Raw genomic sequence first — 22918 nt, 5'->3', positions numbered from 1 at the left:
TACATCCCGCAAACAAAGTCCATTGTTATTCGTAACAATAGAAATTGATTATTTTTTAAATAGCATGAACATAAGAAATTACTAATAGTGTTCACTACAAATTGTTTCAAGATATTAAAAAAACACATTTTATGAAATTCCAATAGCGAAAAAAAAAATTAAGCATCTATTTTGAATACAAAAATAATCCTTTAAATACTACTTAGCTTGAAGGTAATTTTTTTTTAATCCCAGTCATATGTCTCTATTCTAAAGCATTAAAGCATTGGTCTTTAAAAAAAAATAGGGATTCTAACTCCCGGGACCCCCCCCCCCCCCCCCCGGTTACCCATTGGCCGATCTGGGGGTGGGGGTTCCGCGGTTTGGACCCGACTTTTATTTAAAAGATCAATGCATTTAAATGGTTAGACCCCCCCCTTTTTTTCTCTTGAGTTGGGAACCCCCAGCTGGATCAGCTACTGTTTGCCCCCAAAAAGAGAGTTCCTAAATATTAAATCTGTATCTTTGTATGTTGAGCGTGTCTGATAGTCGGGTCACACATATCCCTTAGTATGTCCGAATATGAATGTTTGTTTATTCTCGAGAAGATGGGGGGGGGGGGGGGGTTATAAAATCGTCAGATATAAAATACAGTTATGATTACCTTTATTAAACTGATACAGGTAAATACTTTGGTTATAATATTGCCTTTATCTTAATTCTCTTCTACCAAACCCAACGCTTGCCACAAAATGTCGTCCGTCTTATACCCGTCCATATTGACAACTGTATACAAGGAGCATGATGTATTTTTTGTTTGTAATAAGAATACACGAAACGGTCAACCTTGACCCGCTGATCCATTTTAGCACATGGATTTAACGGGAATATGCAAAACAACTTTGACATTTGTAAAATATACTCACTTGTCAAAGTTTGAACCAAGATACCTTAAGAAAGGTTACTAGTGGGGTTTCATTTAAAAAAAAAATTCTTATAAATCATGGTTTGATATTGTCAATAAATATGCTATCGTTTTTTTTTTTTTTTTTAATAATCAATGTTAACAAATGTAGGGTTTAGAATGGGGTGTAAGTTAGTTATACACCTCGGGATACGGCGTGTCTGGATAAGAAACCCCTCCGGCCTCCGGCCGACGGGGTTTCTTATTCAGACACACCTATCCCTCGGTGTATAACTATTACTTGAAAGGTTCATTTTTATATAGTGCTAATTATCTCTTATATTGTGATTTGAAAGTGATATATAGGGCACTTGTTTTTTCAGTTAATACGCCAGACAATAGTGCAGCACAAAGTTTTTAAAAATATAACATCAAGAATGTTTATACAATATTTTAGAATAAACTTATTACTGTTTATTCAATTTTGTTTATTAATTTTCAACACATGTAAAAAAGTTATACATAATAATTCCATTTTATAGAATACAAAATTTAAAAACCAACAATGCTGGAAGAAAAAACTGGAATAAAATTATATGCCCGTATCGTTAACAATACTGGTATACCAGTATTGTGATCGCCAAAGTCAGGTCATCCATATTATGTTATGATGTTTTTCAACTAACACAAATACAAAATTAGATTAATTAAATAAATTAAACAGAAATGACCTATTGCATGTTATGGCAATATTTCCTTTAATATCTAATCGTTTTGAACAAGATATGTTCTGCTGAATATGAACAAAGATGACTATACGGTATGGCTTTTTTTTTTCATTGTTTAAGGTCGTATGGTGAACTGTAATTGCTTTTATCTTCGTCTAGTAGACTGTTGTATCAGTGGCAATTATACCACATCTCCCTTTTCTAATATGAAATATGAATTAAATTACCTCTTGTAATATTTCCAGCGAACTGTCATACTAGTTGATATTGACCCACAAGTAGCAAGATTTCAGTCTAAAACGGTCATTTTTGTCTGATCAAGTCTTAATCGACTGAATTCACCGCAAGAAATAAACGTCAAGACTTTTTTAGACTTTAAGACGCTGTTCCGATCCATAGGCACAACAGGTAATTAAGTCCGTTCAGGCATGTCAAGATAAACAAGACGGAATGTTCTATAGAGCGAATAAGATCTGTTAAGACGGTTTAAGACAAAATCAGTCCAAATAGTCCAAATCTAAAACAATTACGTTCAACTTTGTCAGATCGGTTTCAGATCCGTTTAGTATCCTAGATATGATAATACGAGTTACGCCCCTTCTGCTTGATGATACATTTTAAATTTACTGATTGCCAATGAGTCAACTATCCAACAGAGACTAATGGACGAGGAAGTAAACATCATTAAACGGCATTCAAAAGTGAATAACACGTATACTGTAAGTTATACAAGGCCCCGGCAGGAAAAAATCGAAAACAATTAAAAAATGAAACCAATGACTAGATTTATGCTAAATGCAAAATGAAACATATTTGACAAAATTACATTAACTTGTTCTTGCCCTGAATATTCATATTAATTTGCCGCTGGACGTTAAGCAGCCATCCATCATCATCATTATTATATCTGTTGTCGTTTTAGAGATATTGAAATTGTGTGTGTGTGGAGGGGGGGGGGGGGCATATATTTCTGAATCAACAACAGCTAGCCATCTATGTGTTCTACATTCTGAAATATAAAGCTTTATAGTGTACGCCACTGGCGCCGGGTAGTAATAGATGTGTTTGCATGCAGTTGCTTTCTTTGCAGGCGAGACAAAAACTGATTCAAAGAAGAAAACCAGTGACTACCAGTGTTAATAGAGGTCACCATGTGGCTCCTCAAGTCAAATTTTTATAAAAATTAAGTCAGTTAAGGCTATGATCCAATAGTTCGTAGATGGTCATGTCTTCCATTTTTATGACCCCACAACAACAGTTATACAGACTTTTTCTCTAAACGACTTTACCTATTCAGCTGATTTTCAGAATAGAGTCTACTAAGATGAGTTACAGACCGAGTTTACGTTTGGTTCTGCTCCACTAATTTGTGCCGAAGTTACGGGTTTTGTACTCCGATTTCGTGAAAAATAACAGTTTTACGAACTCTCATTCTCAAATTCCCACTCTTAAAAATGGCTTCAAACATTTTTGCGAGCGGAGCCATTTGTGTCGTTCCGACAAATCTAGTTTATTTTATTCTTTAGGGCAGAAATTATCAATTATATTTTATGTTTGGACCATCATATTTATATTCAATGAACAATCTCTGGTTAAAATAAGACCTGAAGGGAAAATCACTATTATTTGAGTAGCTATTAACAATAAGAACTGGTAAAAATTGAAAACAACCATATTGGTCATTATCTATATAGTGTTTTTCTTGTATAACGCATATGTAACTACCAGTCCAATTTGAGCTTGAATTCAGTGATATTGTGTTTCGACAAAAGCTTTATGTGTTTTGCTTTGCTAACAATAGATCATAAGAGAAAATCAAGTAACGTAGAAATCAATATAACAAGTTTAGTGCTATTAAAGGTATAGAACCATTAATTCGGTCCCGGTCAGAAAGAACATACAAGAAAGTAGTACATGTTTTAAACAAATTAGCTCCTATGCATAGCTGTATCTTTGTCAATAGGTGAATTATTTGAGTAGTTTTGGTATCAAATGAAAGCTTGGGGACTTGGGATCACTGTAAAAAAATTTTTGAAATTTCTTTTGAATAATGAAAAAGTATACAGAATTATAATAGGAGGGAACCTTTGCCCTGTTGTCAGATCAGGAGTACCTGTTTTTGTACTATCGAACTTCAGGGAACCAGTACGCTCTAATATGCAATTAAAGGTATGATGAATTTTTCAGCACAAGTCAGGATAAGGTATAGTTTTACAAGAAATGGCTAACACTTTATTTGAACTTAAGACAAAGTAGCAATTAATGCTTGAAATTGCAGAATTTACCATAGAAAGCAACATTAGCAATGGGGCTATGAATTAGTAGTTTTATTCCTATAGAAATGTAGGGATAAATATCTAAAGCAGCATTGTTTGTAGTGAAATGTTCTACCTCCAGAAAAGGGTAAGCTTTGTTTATCTAAGTTGCTTGCTTATTAAAAAAACCAATCAAAGAAAGGGTTACTCTTTATGTGCGAAAATCCGATTCCTATATAACTTTTTATGTCCTATTCCTATATAACGTGTTTATGTCCCATTCAAATATTTAAGATATTGCGCTTTTAACCTTTAATTAAAATGTTAACCCCTATTACCAAATGGGAAATACATCATTATTTGATTCACACGATGAACTGTTTTCGATTTTTATTGATGATTATAATACATCAAAGTATTTGGCGCATTTCTTTTCACGCATGTGACCAGCTGAGAAAAACATGGAGGGTTATAAATTGTATTAAAAGGTTCATTTTTATATAGTGCTAATTATCTCTTATATTGTGATTTGAAAGTGATATATAGGGCACTTGTTTTTTCAGTTAACACGCCAGACAATAGTGCAGCACAAAGTTTTTGAAAATATAACATCAAGAATGTTTATACAATATTTTAAAATAAACCTATTACTGTATATCTGTATATTCAATTTTGTTTATTTATTTTCAACACATGTAAAAAAGTTATACATAATAATTCCATTTTATAGAATTTAAAAACCAACAATGCTAGAAGGAAACACTGGAATAAAATTATATGCCCGTATCGTTAAAGTCAGGTCATCAATATTATATTATGATGTTTTTCAACTAACATAAATAAAAAATTAGATTAATTAAATAAATTAAACAGAAATGACCTTTTGCATTTTATGGCAATATTTCCTTTAATATCTAATTGTTTTGAATAAGATATGTTCTTCTGAATATTAACAAAGATGACTATACGGTATGGCTTTTTTTTTTCATTGTTTAAGGTCGTATGGTGACCTGTAATTGCTTTTATCTTCGTCTAGTAGATTGTTGTCTCAGTGGCAATTATACCACATCTCCCTTTTCTAATATGAAATATGAATTAAATTACCTCTTGTAATATTTCCAGCGAACTGTCATACTTGTTGATATTGGCCCACAAGTAGCAAGATTTCAGTCTGAAACGGTCATTTTTGTCTGATCAAGTCTTAATCGACTGAAGTTACCGCAAGAAATAAACGTGAAGACTTTTTTAGACTTTAAGACGCTGTTCCGATCCATAGGCACAACAGGTAATTCAGTCCGTTCAGGCATGTCAAGATAAACAAGACGGAATGTTCTATAGCGCGATTAAGATCTGTTAAGACGGTTTAAGACAAAATCAGTCCGTATAGTCCAAATCTAAAACAATTACTTTCAACTTTGTCAGATCGGTTTCAGATCCGTTTAGTATGCTAGATATGATACTACGAGTTACGCCCCTTCTGCTTGATGATACATTTTAAATTTACTGATTGCCAATGAGACAACTATCCAACAGAGACTAATGGACGAGGAAGTAAACACCATCGAACGGCATTCAACAGTGAATAACACGTATACCGTAAGCTATACAAGGCCCCGGCAGGAAAAAATCAAAAACAATTCAAAAATGAAACCAATGACCAGATTTATTCTAAATGCAAAATGAAACATATTTGATAAACAGAAACCAACGATTACTACTGAATAACAGACTCCTTACTTGGAACAGGAACATAAACAAAGTGGTGGAATTTAACATTTCAGTTAAATCAGTTGAAAAGGGCGTGTCTCATCATATATAAACAAGGCACAACAACAAAAACCATAAAGACGAAAAAACACAAGGTAAAACTTTTAGAGTACTTGCAGTTAGTACAAGCTAGTTAAAAGCCAATTTCAACTTAAAAAATAAACTTATAAACATAAACACAAACACACATAGTTATTTTTTAACAAACATCAATGCGCATTATCAAACATCCTGCACTCATAACCTGTCATTTATCATTGACACAGTGTTATTCACTACACTTTGATTGTCCTTTCATTTAGACAAAATACATCTCTACACAAACAGGATATGACAACTTCGTTTTCAATTACATGGATACAAAGAATTAAGGCATAAACAAATGTCGACAAAATATATTTTACAATAAATACTCAAAGAAAAAATAAATGTAGTTCAGTTTTACAAAGAAAAATCCATTACAAAAATTTACCACATGAGATGTTTTGTTTCCTATTTTTAAATTCTTTTTTTTTATTGTGATTTGTCATTTGCCCCTTTTTACCTTGTGTATTTATATTGACAAACTCGTTCGCTATGTCCGTGTCTGAAGTGACGTTTTTTAATTTCAATGAATGTAATCTGGCCTGTAATGGCGTTTATGTTCGTCATTTTAGGTTTAACTGGTTATTTAAAAAGACAGTGATTTCATTACACAAAATATATTTAAAACATTTACTAAATTCTTTCATAGATACAAAAATTTGGTTTAGAAGTTTGACTGTACCTGTAGAGATGGGATGTTACATCCTAGTTTGCTATGATGTTGTTTATTTAGCCTGTAAATGTGAATACGACCCATCATTTGAATACTCTTACAGGTTGGAAAATTAAAAAAGTGCTTAAATGTAGTCTTTATCGGTACACAAATAATGATTATGATATTAATCAATTAAAACATCACTAAATATATATTGATATACAGTTATTAACAATTTTGGATTATATCCTGCCGGTACTTATATTTTAGCATTGCGCAAGGTCAATCTTTTCTCATACTGTTTTATAACGTCTGTAAGTTCAGTACTGATTAATATTCTAGTGTGGGAAATCTTGGTGTATTCATAATTTGTAATTGACTTCAACTAGCTTTCAGTAACTGCGAGTACACTTTAATTGGTATTTTTGTTTTTCTTGCTGCTAGATTTCATTCCTGGTGCAAATATAACAAAGAAAGTCTTTAAAAACCATTTTTTGCCATTTGGTTCCTAATTTGAACTGTTACATCAATGTCCACGTTAGGCGTTGAGCTCTCAGAAACATATTTAACCCCGCCACTCTATGTTTAGGTCCAAAGTCAGGACCCTGTAATTCAGGGTTTGTCATTTGTCGCTGTCTGTCATAATTATTTTTCATTGATTGTTTTATTATAAATCAGATTTTGTGTTTTCTTGTATGAATTGTTTTACAATTTGTCACATGGGATTCTGTAAATGCTCTTTGTACGGTATGTGTTTTGCGCTATGTTTAAGGCCGTACTTGTTCAAATAAGTGTTCATCCTGTATAAGACTGAATTGTGCGTATTTTATTGTGTTTTAATTTTACGATTTCATTGTTTATATAAGCACAAGGGGAGGTTTGTGAACATACAACTGGTATATTCCGAACACATTTGGGTGTACAAGTCCATTTTATCTGAACTTTATGTTGTTTGTGGTTGATAATATTTCCCCATGGTGTCCTTAGATGGTGTTCTGTGTTGTTGTTTGTACTGTTGATGTTTTGGTAGATCAAATTATCTTGTACCATTAACACATTTGTCACAATGATGAATATTATTTGATTTAAACATTATAAATTGTAGGTATTATATTTTTGGCTACTCAATGTCAAGTATTTTATTCAGTAATATTTTTTCAAAAATTGCTTTTATCATCAATATTTCCTTTATAGACGATAGTTATTTATAATGAAGCTACAACACAAAGGATTCATATCGGTAAAGGTGACCCATCTCTTACACGTCCCATCATGACCGTTAACGCAAATCTATTACACAATTGACAACGGATATATAATACCAGATTTGACTAGTCAAAAACAAAGCGACGCTTGCCACTAGTTCCACAGGAAGTCAACTAACAGTTTTTTGATCGTGTTAGTGTTGCTGAATCCTTGATTTACTGTATATTTGTTCAGTTGGTTTGGTTTTGTTTTCTCTATTATAATGAAAAATAGAATTTAAAAAAGCAAATAACAAATTATATTTTGAAACCCTTTATTATGATTTTTTTCCAACTTCTGTTTCTTTTATCCCTATCTCTTTGTTAACCGGAATGGTTTATTTTACTCCATGGTCTTAGATCTAGTCTAGAAAAATCTTGACAAGGTAAACGTGGAGCTCTAAAAAAAACATAAAAAAATATATTTAATGAAATGATTATTTCTCATACATGTGTAACATCAAAACAAAAATTGTTTCTCAAAATCATGTAATTAGTCCCTAACCGAGGACGTGATTGAAGGTCAGAAACTTATGACAACAAATTTTACGAAGGCAGTGTATTTTGAACCGGATATTGTGGTATATACACTAGACTAGTTTGATCCAGCTTAAAGCATGAAATGCATAAGATGGTGTTTTAATTCTTGGCACAAAATTCCTCTACACAATCGACAAATACATATTCTAATGAATAGCGCAAACTTACTGCTGTTCACTATCTAATGTAATATTGACGCTTTTATCACTAAAAAAAAAACTCACACCTCACAGTAATCTCAGGTGCTCCGAAAGGGTAAGCAGATCCTGCTCCACATGTGGCCAAACTCACTCCTCACAGTAAGGTTCTTAATAGATTTGATATTGATTCATCTTTGAATTGAAGCTAACATATGTTGTTTTATATCTCTAATTTTTAAGACAATAACGAGCAAAGAAATGTATCAATGTTCGATTAATCTACATTTTCATTTATAAGATATACGTATATTACAGACACAATACAAATATGAAATCAACAATCGGACATTTAAAGATTATATCTGGCAAATAATTCGAATTGATCGCATAACAATGTCGATAAACATGCATATCTAAAGTAAAAGTGCAGCAATACATATAGAAGCTGTTGTTTCAAAATTAAATACGTACTACTGAAAAATATAAGAGCATAAGATTTCCTGTTGAAAAAATAGTATAATTTTATATGAAGAGAAAAAGAACAAACATATACAGTGAAACTTGTAAAAATCGAACTCTGATTAAAAGAGTTAAAATAACAGAAATATCGAACTCCAAGGAAAATTCAAAACGGAAAGTCCCTTATCAAATGTCAAACTAAAAAGCTCAAACGAATAGAAAACAACTGTCATATTCCTGACATGATACAGGCATTTCCTTATGTAGAAAAAAATTCACTTTAAATCGAACAATTTCCAAAGTCCCATGAAATCTCCCTATAAATTAATGTTAATTCAAACTGAAAAAACCGAACCCTCCCGATACCGAATTCCATACGCCTTATGAAGACTCGTTAGTGAATGTATATTGAATGTTTACCTGTCAAAATTGATCGATAGTAAGCAAAACATTGAAACTATTTGATATTGTTTGCATAATCGATTAAACACACATACGCTGGCAAAGAATTCCGGAGGATACTTAAAGTGCAATATAATGATTAGTTGTTTTATAAAATAATTAGCTTGTAATTAATTGAGTTTAAATGATAAATAAATGTACATGTATACAGTAGTTAAATTGCAGTTCATAACAAGAAACTGAAATTGATAAAAAGGATTAACATTTGCATAGCCGAAAAGGGACAGGGCAAAAATGGGACTTTCTCTTTAACTAAAATTGGAATTAATTCAAGATTCGGAGCCAATTTCAAATTATTCACAAAATCATTTTATTTTGAAATATGGGTCGGTGAAAGCTACTGCTTGTGACAATCTTAAATGAAAAGATTCCCTTTAGAGACCCCATTGAATGCAAAATGAAGCTGAAGCTCCTGATAATGACGTTTCGTTATCCGATTTATTTCAATATGAATGTCTGGGGTTCAACATTTTGAGGGACCTGAGTGTGCAGATAATTGAAACCCGATTTTGATGAAAATTAAACGATGGAATCAGAATTTGACAGGGATTGGGAAACACTCAAGCCTTTTTTTCTTTTAAGAAAGGTCCAGTTGAGTTGCAAATTCTTATCATTATGGCCATTTGACAAAACATGGTTGATAAACACGTTGCTGTTTAGTCGATTTCGTTCAAATTGTTTGCCGGCTTTTTGACTTGATTTTCAACTGTTCCATGAAGCTTAAGACCTTTAGACTTATATCATCTATATAAATGCCATAACAGGACTGATAAAATCTTCTGACGTTTTCAGTTCTCTATATGCATAATAGAATCAATAAAAGACTACAATCTAGTATTACCCAGTTAACGGAGACACAAACGGATTTGAAGGCATTAAATTCACACCCAGAGTCCTACAATAAAGTGCTGACAATGACTGTCTTTTGATCTGTTGCAATTGAGCTGAAATAAAAAAAAAAATAAAACGTTTGTGTATACCTCAATTTGGCTCCATGTAATTCTTGTACTTGATGATTGACAGTTTACGTATATCTTAACTGTTTACACTTAGCAATTCCCTTTATTGACAAATTAATGCATTCATTTCTTTTAGAATATAAAATAATCGATTGTAAAGAAAGTTTAAGGACGGTTTTGTAAAATGATATTAGAAAACGTTTTTACTTGCATTTTTTTTTATTCAAATGTGCATCAAAAATAATTCACATATAAGGATTAAACGTTTATTTAAGTACTAATTTTTTTCTCCATTTTAATTTAACAGGGTAATGTACAAAAATTTAATTGAGAAGTAAAACAGTTAAATTTTCCATCAACTTTCAAAAAAGTTATTTGTTTGTTTAAACATATTTTATTGTTAAACAAACCAAATGGACCATATAATGTTCATGTAAATTCGACATAGTATTGTTATTTAAAAGGAATAATAAAAAGAAATATAATTCCCGTAAGAGAAATAAATCGTCATTTTCAGCTGTTCTTGTCATATTTGCTATTGCAATATTATTTTAAAAGTTAAATTGTATTAACAAATAATGACAAGACATAATTTGTGATTAATACAACATATATACTAACCAGCAGTAAAACCAGTGGAAGCAAATTCGTTTTCATAAAAGAAACGGTCACCAATCTTAAAAAACTTGAACTGAAGTCCAATTATACATCTGAATGTTGGTCCCACCAAGGCACCTGCTACTGGTGTCTCTGACAGTCCACCAGCAAATAAATCAATATCATCAGGGTGGCTAAAAGAAATGAAACGTGATTTCGACTACGATTGATAATATTCTGTCACACTTATCATGCATATTGTTGCAGTGTAACATTGACTTTTGTCAGGAATGCAAACTTCAAATACTGCTTTACCTGAAAATGTATTTCCTAATATCCACATGATGAAATTGAATATAAAAGTTCAATCTTCCCATTCATTGTCTATGTACCTTTTCTAGATTAGGTATTCTGACTTTAATGTCCTGCTTGGAGGTAAAAAAAAAAGAAAACTGATAATGAATTGGGATTAATGTGGTTGCCACAATATAAATAGTATAGACCGTACATATGAACTATAAACATGCATGTGTATAGACTCCTTGGTAGATAAAAAATACTGCCATATCAATTTTTATCGGCTTGGTCTGACATTAATGCTTCCCAATGAAGACAGTGATGTTAAATAGGGATACCCTTGTATCAAATATGACTGTTAAGTCTGACAAACCAGAAAATTATCAAAGTCATAAGCGAGTCTACATTCACCATGTTCACCAATCCCAACCACGGTATAAAATTTGTAGTAATTTGACCAAGGAATACTAAAGCTACTAGCTAGTGCATGGCATTTAAAGAGTGCATTTATTTGTATGACGGTCAAAGTCCCAACACTCTGAAATGACATATCAGAATGTTTTTGATAATCGAACAACGCGTTATGTTCATTAATTTAACCAACTATATAAAGTTTCAAGTAAATCAAACCAGGTAACTCGATTTATTGTATAACATGTGAACAAAATCTGAAAATTAAACTCCTTTAACTAGGACAATATCGAAATTTAAAAAAAAACAAGAGCTTCCTTTAATCAATCCCAACAATAACGTTAGGTGGTCACAAATTGTCAAAAGACAGGGTTACACGATTACTTCTTATCAACAGACAGTTTATTTAAAATTTGATGAAAACACATTGTTTTATAATTACAATACATATATGTTTTCATAAGAATCGGTAGGGTTGATTGGCTGACAACAATCTCAAGGCACTCCAATATAATATTCTATGTCCTCATAAATACAACAGGTATAACTCAGGTGTCAACCCCGAAAATGTTAAATTTATGCATTGAAAAACAAACAAAAAGCTTGATAAAACTCTTAATTTCATGATTGTAGCATAGAAATGTAATTATAACAATTGAATGCTCCGGTTTGGAATAGTATAGGGTTGTTAAAGCGTTTATCGCGTGCTTCATACAAAATGTGCTTCGGTCAACGCTTTTAAACCTCAATAAAATTATAAAAAGAAGCATTCAATTTTTTTAATGTATTTCTTTACTTGGCAAATTATTGTAATGCATTACTATTTCTTTTTAATGCTATTGTTTAGCAACGTATATTACCGCTTTTCTATCTTTAGTCATTAACGTTTTAAAGACTGTATGGTCGATTTGAAGTAGTCTCTTGTCGTCTTTCCGTTTCATTCAGATATTACATATATTCTCCTTCGGAATTTAATGTTACATCTGTTCATTTTGTATTGCTAAATCAGTTTGCTAGATTTGTCAATTTTTAATCAAAATACGATGTATGTGATCTTTCAACCTTAGAATATACACAAATTATGATAATATTTAATAGAACCATGGTTATCAATTTGCATTCATCTATGAATCAAATTTCGCAATTCTTTACATTTTAGGCTTTATAAGAGATTTGAAGCACATTCACCTTTCGGCAAGGTATTCAAATCTATTAACTTGGTTTATACTCCCAATACTACCTTAGGGAAACTACACAATCAAAATAATTCACCTGTAGACGGATACTAATGCTCTGGCAGTAGAAACACAATAATTGGTTAAACCTAAGTGTCCTGATTCAAAATGTAAAGCAGGCTGTAGTCCACAGAACTGTCGCCATCTGTTATATGATGGAATGCCATGGTCTCTACCACGCTGAATGTTAGGTGAATCAAGGTCAAAAGCCGTTTCCTGGCATTGTCTGAAATAGTCTGTTCCTTATTGCAGGAGTCAGAAAACGGTCTGATCTGCTCTTGAACTGTGTGGTCATCCATCTGGCTATTGCATCTGAGAATGAGGTGGGATTAATGTGGTTGCCACAATATCAATAGTATAGACCGTACATATGAACTATAATCGTGCATGTGTATGGACTCCCTGGTAGATAAAAAATATTGCCATATCAATTTCGATCGGCTTGGTCTGACATTAATGCTTCCCAAAGAAGACAGTGATGTTAAATAGGGATACCCTTGTATCAAATATGACTGTTAAGTCTGACAAACCAGAAAATTATCAAAGTCATAAGCGAGTCTACATTCACCAATCCCTACAACGGTATTAAATTTGTAGTAATTCAATCAAGGCATACTAAAGCTACTAGCTAGTGCATGGCATTTAAATAGTGCATTTATTTGTATGACGGTCAAAGTCCCAACACTCTGAAATGACATATCAGAATGTTTTTGTTAATCGAACAACGCGTTATGTTCATTAATTCAACCAACTATATAAAGTTTCAAGTAAATCAAACCAGCAAACTCGAGTTATTGTATAACATGTGAACAAAATTATTCAAATCTGACAATTAAACTCCTATAACTAGGACAATATAGAAATTTAAAAAAAAAACAAGAGCTTCCTTTAATCAATCCCAACAATAACGTTTGGTGGTCACAAATTGTCAACAGACAGGGTTACACGATTACTTCTTATCAACAGACAGTTTATTTAAAATTTGATGAAAACATATTGTTTTATAATTACAATACATGTGTTTTCATTAGAATCGGTAAGGTTGATTGGCTGACAACAATCTCGAGGCACTCCGATATAATATTCTATGTCTTCACAAATACAACAGCTATAACTACAGGTGTCAACCGCGAGAATGTTAAAATTATGCATTGAAAAACAAACGAAAAGCTTGATAAAACTCTTAATTTCATGATTGTAGCATAGAAATGTAATTATAAGAATTGAATGCTCCGGTTTATAATTTTATAGGGTTGTTAAAGCGTTTATTGCTTGCTTCATACAAAATGTGCTTCGGTCAACGCTTTTAAACCTCAATAAAATTATAAAAAGAAGCATTCATTTCTTAAATGTATTTCTTTACTTGGCAAATAATTGTAATGCATTACTATTTCTTTTTAATGCTATTGTTTAGCGACGTATATTACCGCTTCTCTAACTTTAGTCATTAACGTTTACAGACTGTATGGTCGATTTGAAGTAGTCTCTTGTCCGTTTCATTCAGATATTACATATATTCTCCTTCGGAATTTAATGTTACACCTGTTCATTTTGTATTGCTAAATCAGTTTGCTAGATTTGTCAATTTTTAATCAAAATAAGATGTATGTGATCTTACAACCTTAGAATATACACAAATTATGATAATATTTAATAGAACCACGGTTATGAATTTGCATTCACCTATAAATCAAATTTCGCAATACTTCAAATGTTAGGCTTAATAAGAGATTTGAAGCACACTCACCTTTCGGCAAGTTATTCAAATCTATTAACTTGGTTTATACTCCCAATACTACCTTAGGGAAACTACACAATCAAAAATAATTCACCTGTAGACGGATGCTAATGCTCTGGCAGTAGAAACACATTGATTGGTTAAACCTAAGTGTCCTGATTCAAAATGTAAAGCAGGCTGTAGTCCACAGAACTGTCGCCATCTGTTATATGATGGAATGCCATGGTCTCTACCACGCTGAATGTTAAGTGAACCAAGGTCAAAGCCGTTTCCTGGCATTGTTTGAAATAGTCTGTTCCTTATTGCAGGAGTCAGAAAACGGTCTGATCTGCTCTTGAACTGTGTGGTCATCCATCTGGCTATTGCATCTGGACCAAAGGTAGAAAAGTCTCTTATCAAACGAGTACTGAAGAAATGGTTTTTCATAGGTTCCCTGGCGCGTGGTGTGAAGTCTTGGTTAAACGATTCAACAAAAGAACCAACAAGAGAATGACCAAATCGATACGCTGCGGCTCCAAATGCATTTCTCGTAGATGGATTTGCAGAAGAATTATACAATGTATTAAACCCAAATCGATTACTTCGTAGCCCGTACATGTTCATACCTTCTTCCCCAAGTACTACAGGAAGATATTCAGTGTAAATAATGTGCTGATAAATTCCTGTGAGAATTTTTTTGGCTTCTTGATACAATTCTTCTCCATCATTCCACCCAAGTGCTCTCAACCTTTCAACAATATTGTTATGCTCACGCAGAAATGCAGTATGCACGACTGTCAGCATTGGAACTTCTGCTGGTCTATTGTCCCCTAGAAAAGAAATATTCCTCTGTTTCTATTCACAAAGGTAAAATGTACTATTTCTCGTTCGTGTATATACAAAAGACTAGAAGACAACTTAATAGTAGCAAGGCTGATTTTACATTTTACTTTTCGTGTACAAGAATTTCATACGTCTGAAAATATCTCGACAAGGAATGACGAAAACTCAAATGTAATACACTAATATTCAGACGATCATATCTCATTAAATTTTGTGTGCGCTTCAATAATTCGCTTACTATAAGAAACAGAATACCAGGGGAAAGAAGTAAAAACTGCAGTCATTGCGTACCAGATTTGAAACACTCTTCCCCTAATAAACATTCAGATCCTGGGGGACCATTAGGCAGAAGTCTGTTAATGCCTTCTTGAAGTCTGCCTATAAAATAAATATAAAAAAACAACTATACAAACATAAATACAATAATATTACCTTTCCAAAAATAGTTCAGACATAATTGAGAATGCTTAAAGTTTTATAACTGGTAATGGGTTAAATTATAAAAATAAGAAGATGTGGTATAATTGCCAACGAGAAAACTCTCCACAAGAGACAAAATGACACAGAAATTAACAACTATAGGTCACCGTACGGCCTTCAACAATGAGTAAAACCCATACCGAATAGTCAACTATAAAAAGCCCCGAAATGACAAAATATAAATCAATTTAAACAAGAAAATTAACGGCCTAATTCATGTACAAAATAATGAACGAAAAACAAATATGAAACAGAAACAAACGACAACCACTGAATTATAGGCTTCTGAATTGGGACAGGCACATACAGAATGTGGCGGGGTTAAAGATGTTAGCGGGCGTCCAACCCTCCGCCTACACTATTTTACTTTCAATTCAATTTCCTCTCGATCTAATCATAGTTGCGCAAGTTAGAAGTTGATAAGAGCTTAAGAACAAGTCCTCTTTTTTGTCACGATGCATACACTTTACAGTAACTATGAAGACTAAGAACGTTGGAATCATTGTACTGGTCTGAAGTATGAACTACATGAATTATCTACTTCCTTATTGTTTTCGTTTAGTTTGAAGTTGACATTTTTCATGCTTTAAAGCGTCGAAATAAAAATAGCATTACATTATGTATATACCTGTTCCCAATTCGCGTAGGTCATTTTGTCCATCGAGTGTGTTTCCATACGTCACAGACAGATCAAGAAAAGATGTCCTCTGATTAATTTGATTTCTAGATTCTGATGAAAATGTAAAAGGTTTATTATGTTAAGTTAGTGTTTTTCTTTATAACATGTTAGTCGATACATTTTCACAATTCTGGTTTATTAACACGACCCCTTTTTGCAGATTTGCTAAAACTATGTTGAGCTATGTAAATGAAAACATATTAAAGAAGAGGCGAAAGATCCCAAAGGGAAATTCAAACTCATAAGTTTAAAATTAGAAATTAGAATTAAAATAAAAAAGAAATTCTTTAAAACAATTTATTCAGATTCAATCACAAGTTAGGGTGATTATATATACACATTGTAATCTTTTCTCGATAATAAATATATGAAAATATGATGTGGTACAATGTATGATGTGACAACTATCCACCAAAGAACAAGAAACGAATGTGTAATCAATTACAAGTAACCATACGACTTTCAATGATGAGAAAAACTGATCAAGTATGGTGAGCAATAAAAGTCCCATGACAAGCAGAATGTAAAACAATTCAAAATGAACAATTACATGTACCGATATGATTCAATCGAATAACCAAAAAAAATGTATTTTGCTATTTGTAACCTTTACAAATCCTTTTGGCATCAGATATGATAGGAGATAGATAATGCTATAAGGAAAGAAAAAAAATCTATGAATGTTTCATCGAAATGCGAACTACAGTTATAAAGGTGTTGCAGAAAAAGGGCTGGCAACTATAAAAATGTTTGTAAGAACGAGTTCATCAATCATTATCAACCTTTTAAATCTTTAAGCATAAGAGGATTCACTTTACTACTGTGATGCGCCCAGCATTATAATTTTTCTTTTCATATCCAAATGTTTACAAATTGTGGGTACCATATAAAAACGACCAGCAGAAGTAATTTGCAATATTGTTCACAAAGTGCAATTTAAGGAGTCTAATTTGACGTCATTTAACTATTTAAAAATGGCTTGTTTATTGAATGTTTCGAAAATTTTAAAGATCTATTCTGATGTTCTAGTGCATGTTCTAATGACATCATACCATTCATATTTTACAAAAATAAAGCGATAATTATATCAGAAAGAACCACTTTAGTTTAGATTTCTTCACAAGTTGGATGGTCTCCATCACAGATTGGTAAATCAGTAGAGGGTCTGTGTATCTTAGATTGCAAGAGTTGTGTTGTTTTTTTAAATTTCAAATGGAAAGTTCTTTGTTGTACATGAAACGGATTTATCCAGAAAATGCATAATATGGAAGACCACCATTCTAAAATGGAGAAGAAGAAGAAGGACAACAACAACAACAACAACAACATATTTAACATGCATAAATCTCATGATGGAAACATGTTCGTGTGATAAGAATATGGACCTTGCTTTGTACTAGACCCGCATGCAGATTTTAACGGCTTATTCATAAAGTAATCTCCCGCACTCGAAGCGAGCACACTCCCACAAAACCAAAGTGGCGGTTCCGATACGTATTTAGAAATACGTATATGTTTGTAAGATTGCCAAGTATAACCTTTGAATTCTTTAGTCAAAAAGTCAAAATGGTTTATTTTGTTTATACTTTATTAACAAAACTTTGAATTTAAAAAATCCTTACCTGGTGGACATCCTGGGTTAACACCAAAGTCCGATCTTACAAAATGCATACAAGTAGTCTTGAAATCCCCTGGCGGCGTTCTAAAGGGAAAACACTCTGGTCTACAAAACAAAGACAAAAAACAAATATGTGAATACAGAGATGTCTTTGTTTTTAAACAATGTGTCTACTTTTGTTCACATTCTATGTACACGAGATATATGCAGACAGAATTGTCGCAAGCTCTCAAAATAGATTAAAAAAACTCGAATATTTACATGGTTCATGAGAGAAATAGCAAACTATTCAAATGTTGTAAAAAATTATTTACACAAAACATTCTAGTTTCCCATGTTGATCTCCAATTAAAACGGTATTTATATATCCAACATTCATGTATTTAGTTATGATGTTTCTTTTGTAAGTCCGGTTAGATATTTGGTTATGTCTTTTGTTCGCTGTTGGAGACGACGTGGTTCGGTATTTATATATCCCGCTTTCGAACATGTTGTTGTTATTTTCTTATACGTGTGGTCCTGCTGAGTTGTTGTCTGTTTATTTAATTTTTGGTTTGAATTCTATATTTTCGGTACATTTCACATATGTCTCATTTGTCAGTATAGTCGAGTTACTCGTGGTTCGTCTACAGGGTTTTTGTTTTATGTTGTTTGTTTTCGTGTGTGTTTACTGTTTGGTCTTACATGATCTTGCATTGTATTACAGTTATTTTATTTTTATTTTTATTTTCTATATGTATGTTAAAGTTAAGATAAAAAATCAGCTACTCCATTTATATGATTTTAAGTTTAAAACAACTATATGCACAGAATTTTTTTTTTTTTTTATACAAAGTTTTGATTTAGAAGAAAAACAACATGGTTAGAAAATACAAATAATAACACCATTACAAACACAATTTCATTTTAATATTCCTGTCATGGTTAAAAAATACATAAAATAACACCATTACAAACTCAATCCCAATTTATATTCTTGTACGGGTCTATAAATTAAACAAATCTCTTTTAGTTTTAGAAAGCGAGCTGTAATAATATAAAATTCACAAAAAATACGTCACCTTTTGTGACGTTGATCCATTCATGTGACGCGCAGTTTATATTTCGTTTGTGGTGTCCTGGTGTGCTGTCGTAAATTCATGGGAGGTGTCCGTTGTTATTCTGCGGTTTACATGTTGTTATGTACTATTATATTATTTATTTGTGTATTTCTCTGTGCTGAGTGTTCTTGCGTTTGTTTCTACTGTATTCCTGTCACGTAGTGTTGTCATTTTAGCTGTATTTTTAACATTGCCATATAAGCGGAAGGTTTGGCTAGCCATAAAACCAGGTTCAACCCACCATTTTTTCTAAAAAGGTCCTGTACCAAGTCAGGAATATGGCAGTTGTCATCACAAAGTCCGTTTCTAAGTATGTTGGCGTTTGCTTTTGTTTTAGTTCAGTTTTTCTGTTGTTCCGTTGTTTTCCTCTTATAGTTGATGTGTTTCCTTCGGTTTTAGTTTGTAACCCGGATTTGTTTTTGCTTAATTGAATTATGACTATTGAACAGCGGTATACTACTGTTGCCTTTATTCATTGAAGTCTATTATTAATTACCCCTAAAATAATAATGTAGATTGTTGTGTTTTTACAACTTTTGTTAATTTGACATGTTAGCATAATGTAATTACATAGTAAAGTGTAATCTAATATACCTAAAATGTTCAATCATAGCTTTTAGGTATCTTAGTGCGATACGAAATCTCGAAACTTCCAAGTTGGAACTGAAAGATGTCAGGTTGGATGTGAGAAATGTCGTTCTACTATGATTAAGATACTATTGCAAATCGTTCCCTATTTCAAGAAAGTTGTTAAATCCCAATAAGTATTTTCATACATTAACTGGGAAAAATTTATATTTCTGCATTGATATTACACTTGATAACACGAATCATGTTGTAGTCGGATGTAACTGAACTAAAGAAATTGAGATATGCAATTATTTCAATTTGATTAACACATAATTGGAAAAATTAAGAAAAATGCAAAATGCCGTTATAGTACTTATTATTTGAATTTCATCCAAACCAAATGGTTTGTTTACATGCTTGCTCTTTACACTGAAATTACCTGACAACCGGAACATCTCCGTTGCAGCAAAATATATCTTGGTCACCATCTACAAAATAATAGTAAAAACAAAATTTCAATTACGCAAACAATTATGATATCTAAACATACGTTAACATTAACCTTTGGGTATATATGTGGGATATATGTTTCTTATACGAGTTTGATTTGCCAGTTTGTAGAGGGAATTCGTAAACACCAAGTGTTTATTTCCATTATTTTTGCACACAAAAAAACAGGAAATTTGGAAACCCTAAAGTAGCAGTGCTGTCTTAAAATTATCTGTTCAGGTTGTCTAGACGTAAATTACTTGAGTAACTTGTTCATATTACTACCAAAAAAATAAGGTTATAGAGCAAAAAAAAATTTCGCTTGAAATATTATACGTCTTTTATACCGAAACAATATTAGAATTTACCTTTAAGTAAAGGTGTTGATATAAAATCGTGGTCGACAAATTGTCCAAAATGAGTTAAGGATACACTAAAAATTGTACTTCTAGGAGGAGATACACCACCATCCAGGACAGCGTTAGATACGTCACGTGGACTAGGAAGGAGGGGTCCAATCACACTGCGTATACGTGGAACAGAGCCAGTGTTATATGCTACAATGAAAAAGATAGGTCAAAACTGTGTTCTGCATGTATATCAATTTACATGTATACATGTTTCAAATCGCATTGAAAACAAGAGTCAGAAAAGTAAACAATTCATAAAAGAATATAAAGCTAAACTCAATACTAAGCAAGACATTACTAGTAAATATTTGAAATATTATCGATGAAATATTGATTACTTATTTTATATCCTTCAATTTTTCAACCCCGTTGAAATAATTAACTTACGATCACCGTATGAAGGGGAGAGAAATCTTGCTTGATTTGTTATAGAGGCTCCCCATAAGGGATTGTTTAAGTTGTTGCAAGAGCCATCTGCTGTTCGGTAGCGGTCGTTAGGATTACATACAGGGCAACGAACAGCACAGTATGGAGCCATCTGTCTGATGAATTCAGCTGCGTCAGGTGCAACACCTCCAGATCTGTAATTTATTATATTTTACATGCGACAGAAGGAGACAGATAGGATGTTGGGGGTTTGGGGTTTGATGTAGGAGTAAACTTTTTTTGATTATCTCGAAATTACTTTTTTTTGTGTCTTTGTATTGCTGTCTCATTTTCACATACCAAATATCTTTGTTATGGTCATTCTGGTATGAATGAAGCGGATTTAAAGTGTCTAATATTCTTTGAATATTTATATGAAATTATAGGTTCTCAGATAATAAATTTGATTTGATTTTCAAATTAGAAATATTTTATTCAAACGGTAAAGGTTATCATTGTTCCATTCATTTGCTCATTTATCATTTTGTTATGAAATAAGCAAGTCTGAAATTAAACATACCCTCTTGTAAGTTAAACTTTGTGTCATTAAAGAAGACTAGGGGTATACATCAATGAGGTAGCAACATTGCGACAATTGAAACCAAAGAATAGACATCTATAGATCAAAGTACATTCCTCAACAATAGACAGGTGTCTAAACAACATGTCAAGCAATAATGTATGTATGTACTGGTTGATTTCTCTGTTATTCGGAGCACCCTTCGAGAGATGCGAGGATACAGTGGAATCCGTGTATACTCTCTATCGGGATTGATGGAAATGTGTCACTAACATATTTACAACAGTATTATTTACAAGAACAATCCCTACCCAACTATCTACACAAAGGGAGTGCTAGGACACCGCTCTTAATCCTCCCGAGTTTAATAATAAGTTGTGAATACATTAAAGGAGACATGACACGATTTTTAATTTTTGTTCCAAAATGTTTATTTATACATAACTTTCCCCAATTATACATCAATAGCAGTATAAGTGTCACATATTTGCAACGATCTATCGACCTTATAAATATGCTTATTTCCATCCCGGAAGTCAATCAGAACAAGGCTGCTACGTCAAGGGTTTCAAATTCTTCATAGTGACATAGCCTGGCATCCTGACCCAATCTAATACTTCAGCTAGAGCTCTGTACTTCAGCGTTAGCAATTAGTGAGCCAGGACCCCAGGCTACATAACAGTAAGGAATAGCGCAAATTTATATTTGATTATTATCCAACAAAACGCATGACAGTGATAAATAATGATTCTGTGTGATGCCAATGGATTCAACAATATAATAAAAAAGAATAGTGATATGATATTTCCGTTTTTCGAATGACCCGCAGACTCAGAAGGCGTGAAGATGGGACTTTGTACCAACCCTAAACTACACTTTGTTCCGCCCACTTTTCCAAGGAATCCACAGTTGGGGGGTCTCGAGTGCCATGCCATGAGTTCACCATAGGTCACAGGTGTGCGGTACGGGTGATTCGCAATTTCGGGTCTTGTTTGAAGTTGAAAGCTGCAGGTGTCACGCCACAGTTGGTGATTGATAAGACATGTTTATTACGCAATATTAATTGATTTTGCCATTTGGTTAGGGACTTTCCGTTTTTAATTTTCCTCGGAGTTCAGTATTTTTGTGATTTAACTTTTAACTTCATATGCTCTGACTTTGTGTACATCCTTGAAGTAGGTTTTGCCGAGTGCACAGGTAAGGTAGGAATGTATTATTTTTACAGTAATACAGGTATAACTACCTGCTGTTTAATGCATACCTGTATGGCCACACAATGCCCTAAGCCACAGGGATTTAAAACCCCTACCGGTTCTGATAACTAATACACAACATGTATATAGATCTCAT

The 22918-nt window shown here is 32.6% G+C and overlaps 1 protein-coding gene across 1 annotated transcript; it reads right to left on the bottom strand.

Annotated features, from left to right (window-relative positions):
* Positions 1–10054: 10054 nt before the first annotated feature.
* Positions 10055–16339, bottom strand: LOC127737216 (peroxidase-like protein). Its single transcript, XM_052247751.1, has 5 exons — positions 16285–16339; positions 15568–15654; positions 14549–15263; positions 10798–10967; positions 10055–10161 (listed from the first exon to the last, which is right to left on the bottom strand). The coding sequence occupies exons 1-5, from the start codon at positions 16337–16339 to the stop codon at positions 10055–10057; spliced, it is 1134 nt and encodes a 377-aa protein (XP_052103711.1).
* Between the last annotated feature and the right edge of the window lie 6579 nt (positions 16340–22918).

Source organism: Mytilus californianus, unplaced genomic scaffold (genome assembly GCF_021869535.1).
Source record: "Mytilus californianus isolate M0D057914Y unplaced genomic scaffold, xbMytCali1.0.p SCAF_4, whole genome shotgun sequence".
Taxonomy (NCBI): Eukaryota; Metazoa; Mollusca; class Bivalvia; order Mytilida; family Mytilidae; genus Mytilus; species Mytilus californianus.
The sequence above is the reverse complement of the archived record's forward strand: the minus strand, read 5'-3'. Positions and strand labels throughout refer to the sequence as shown.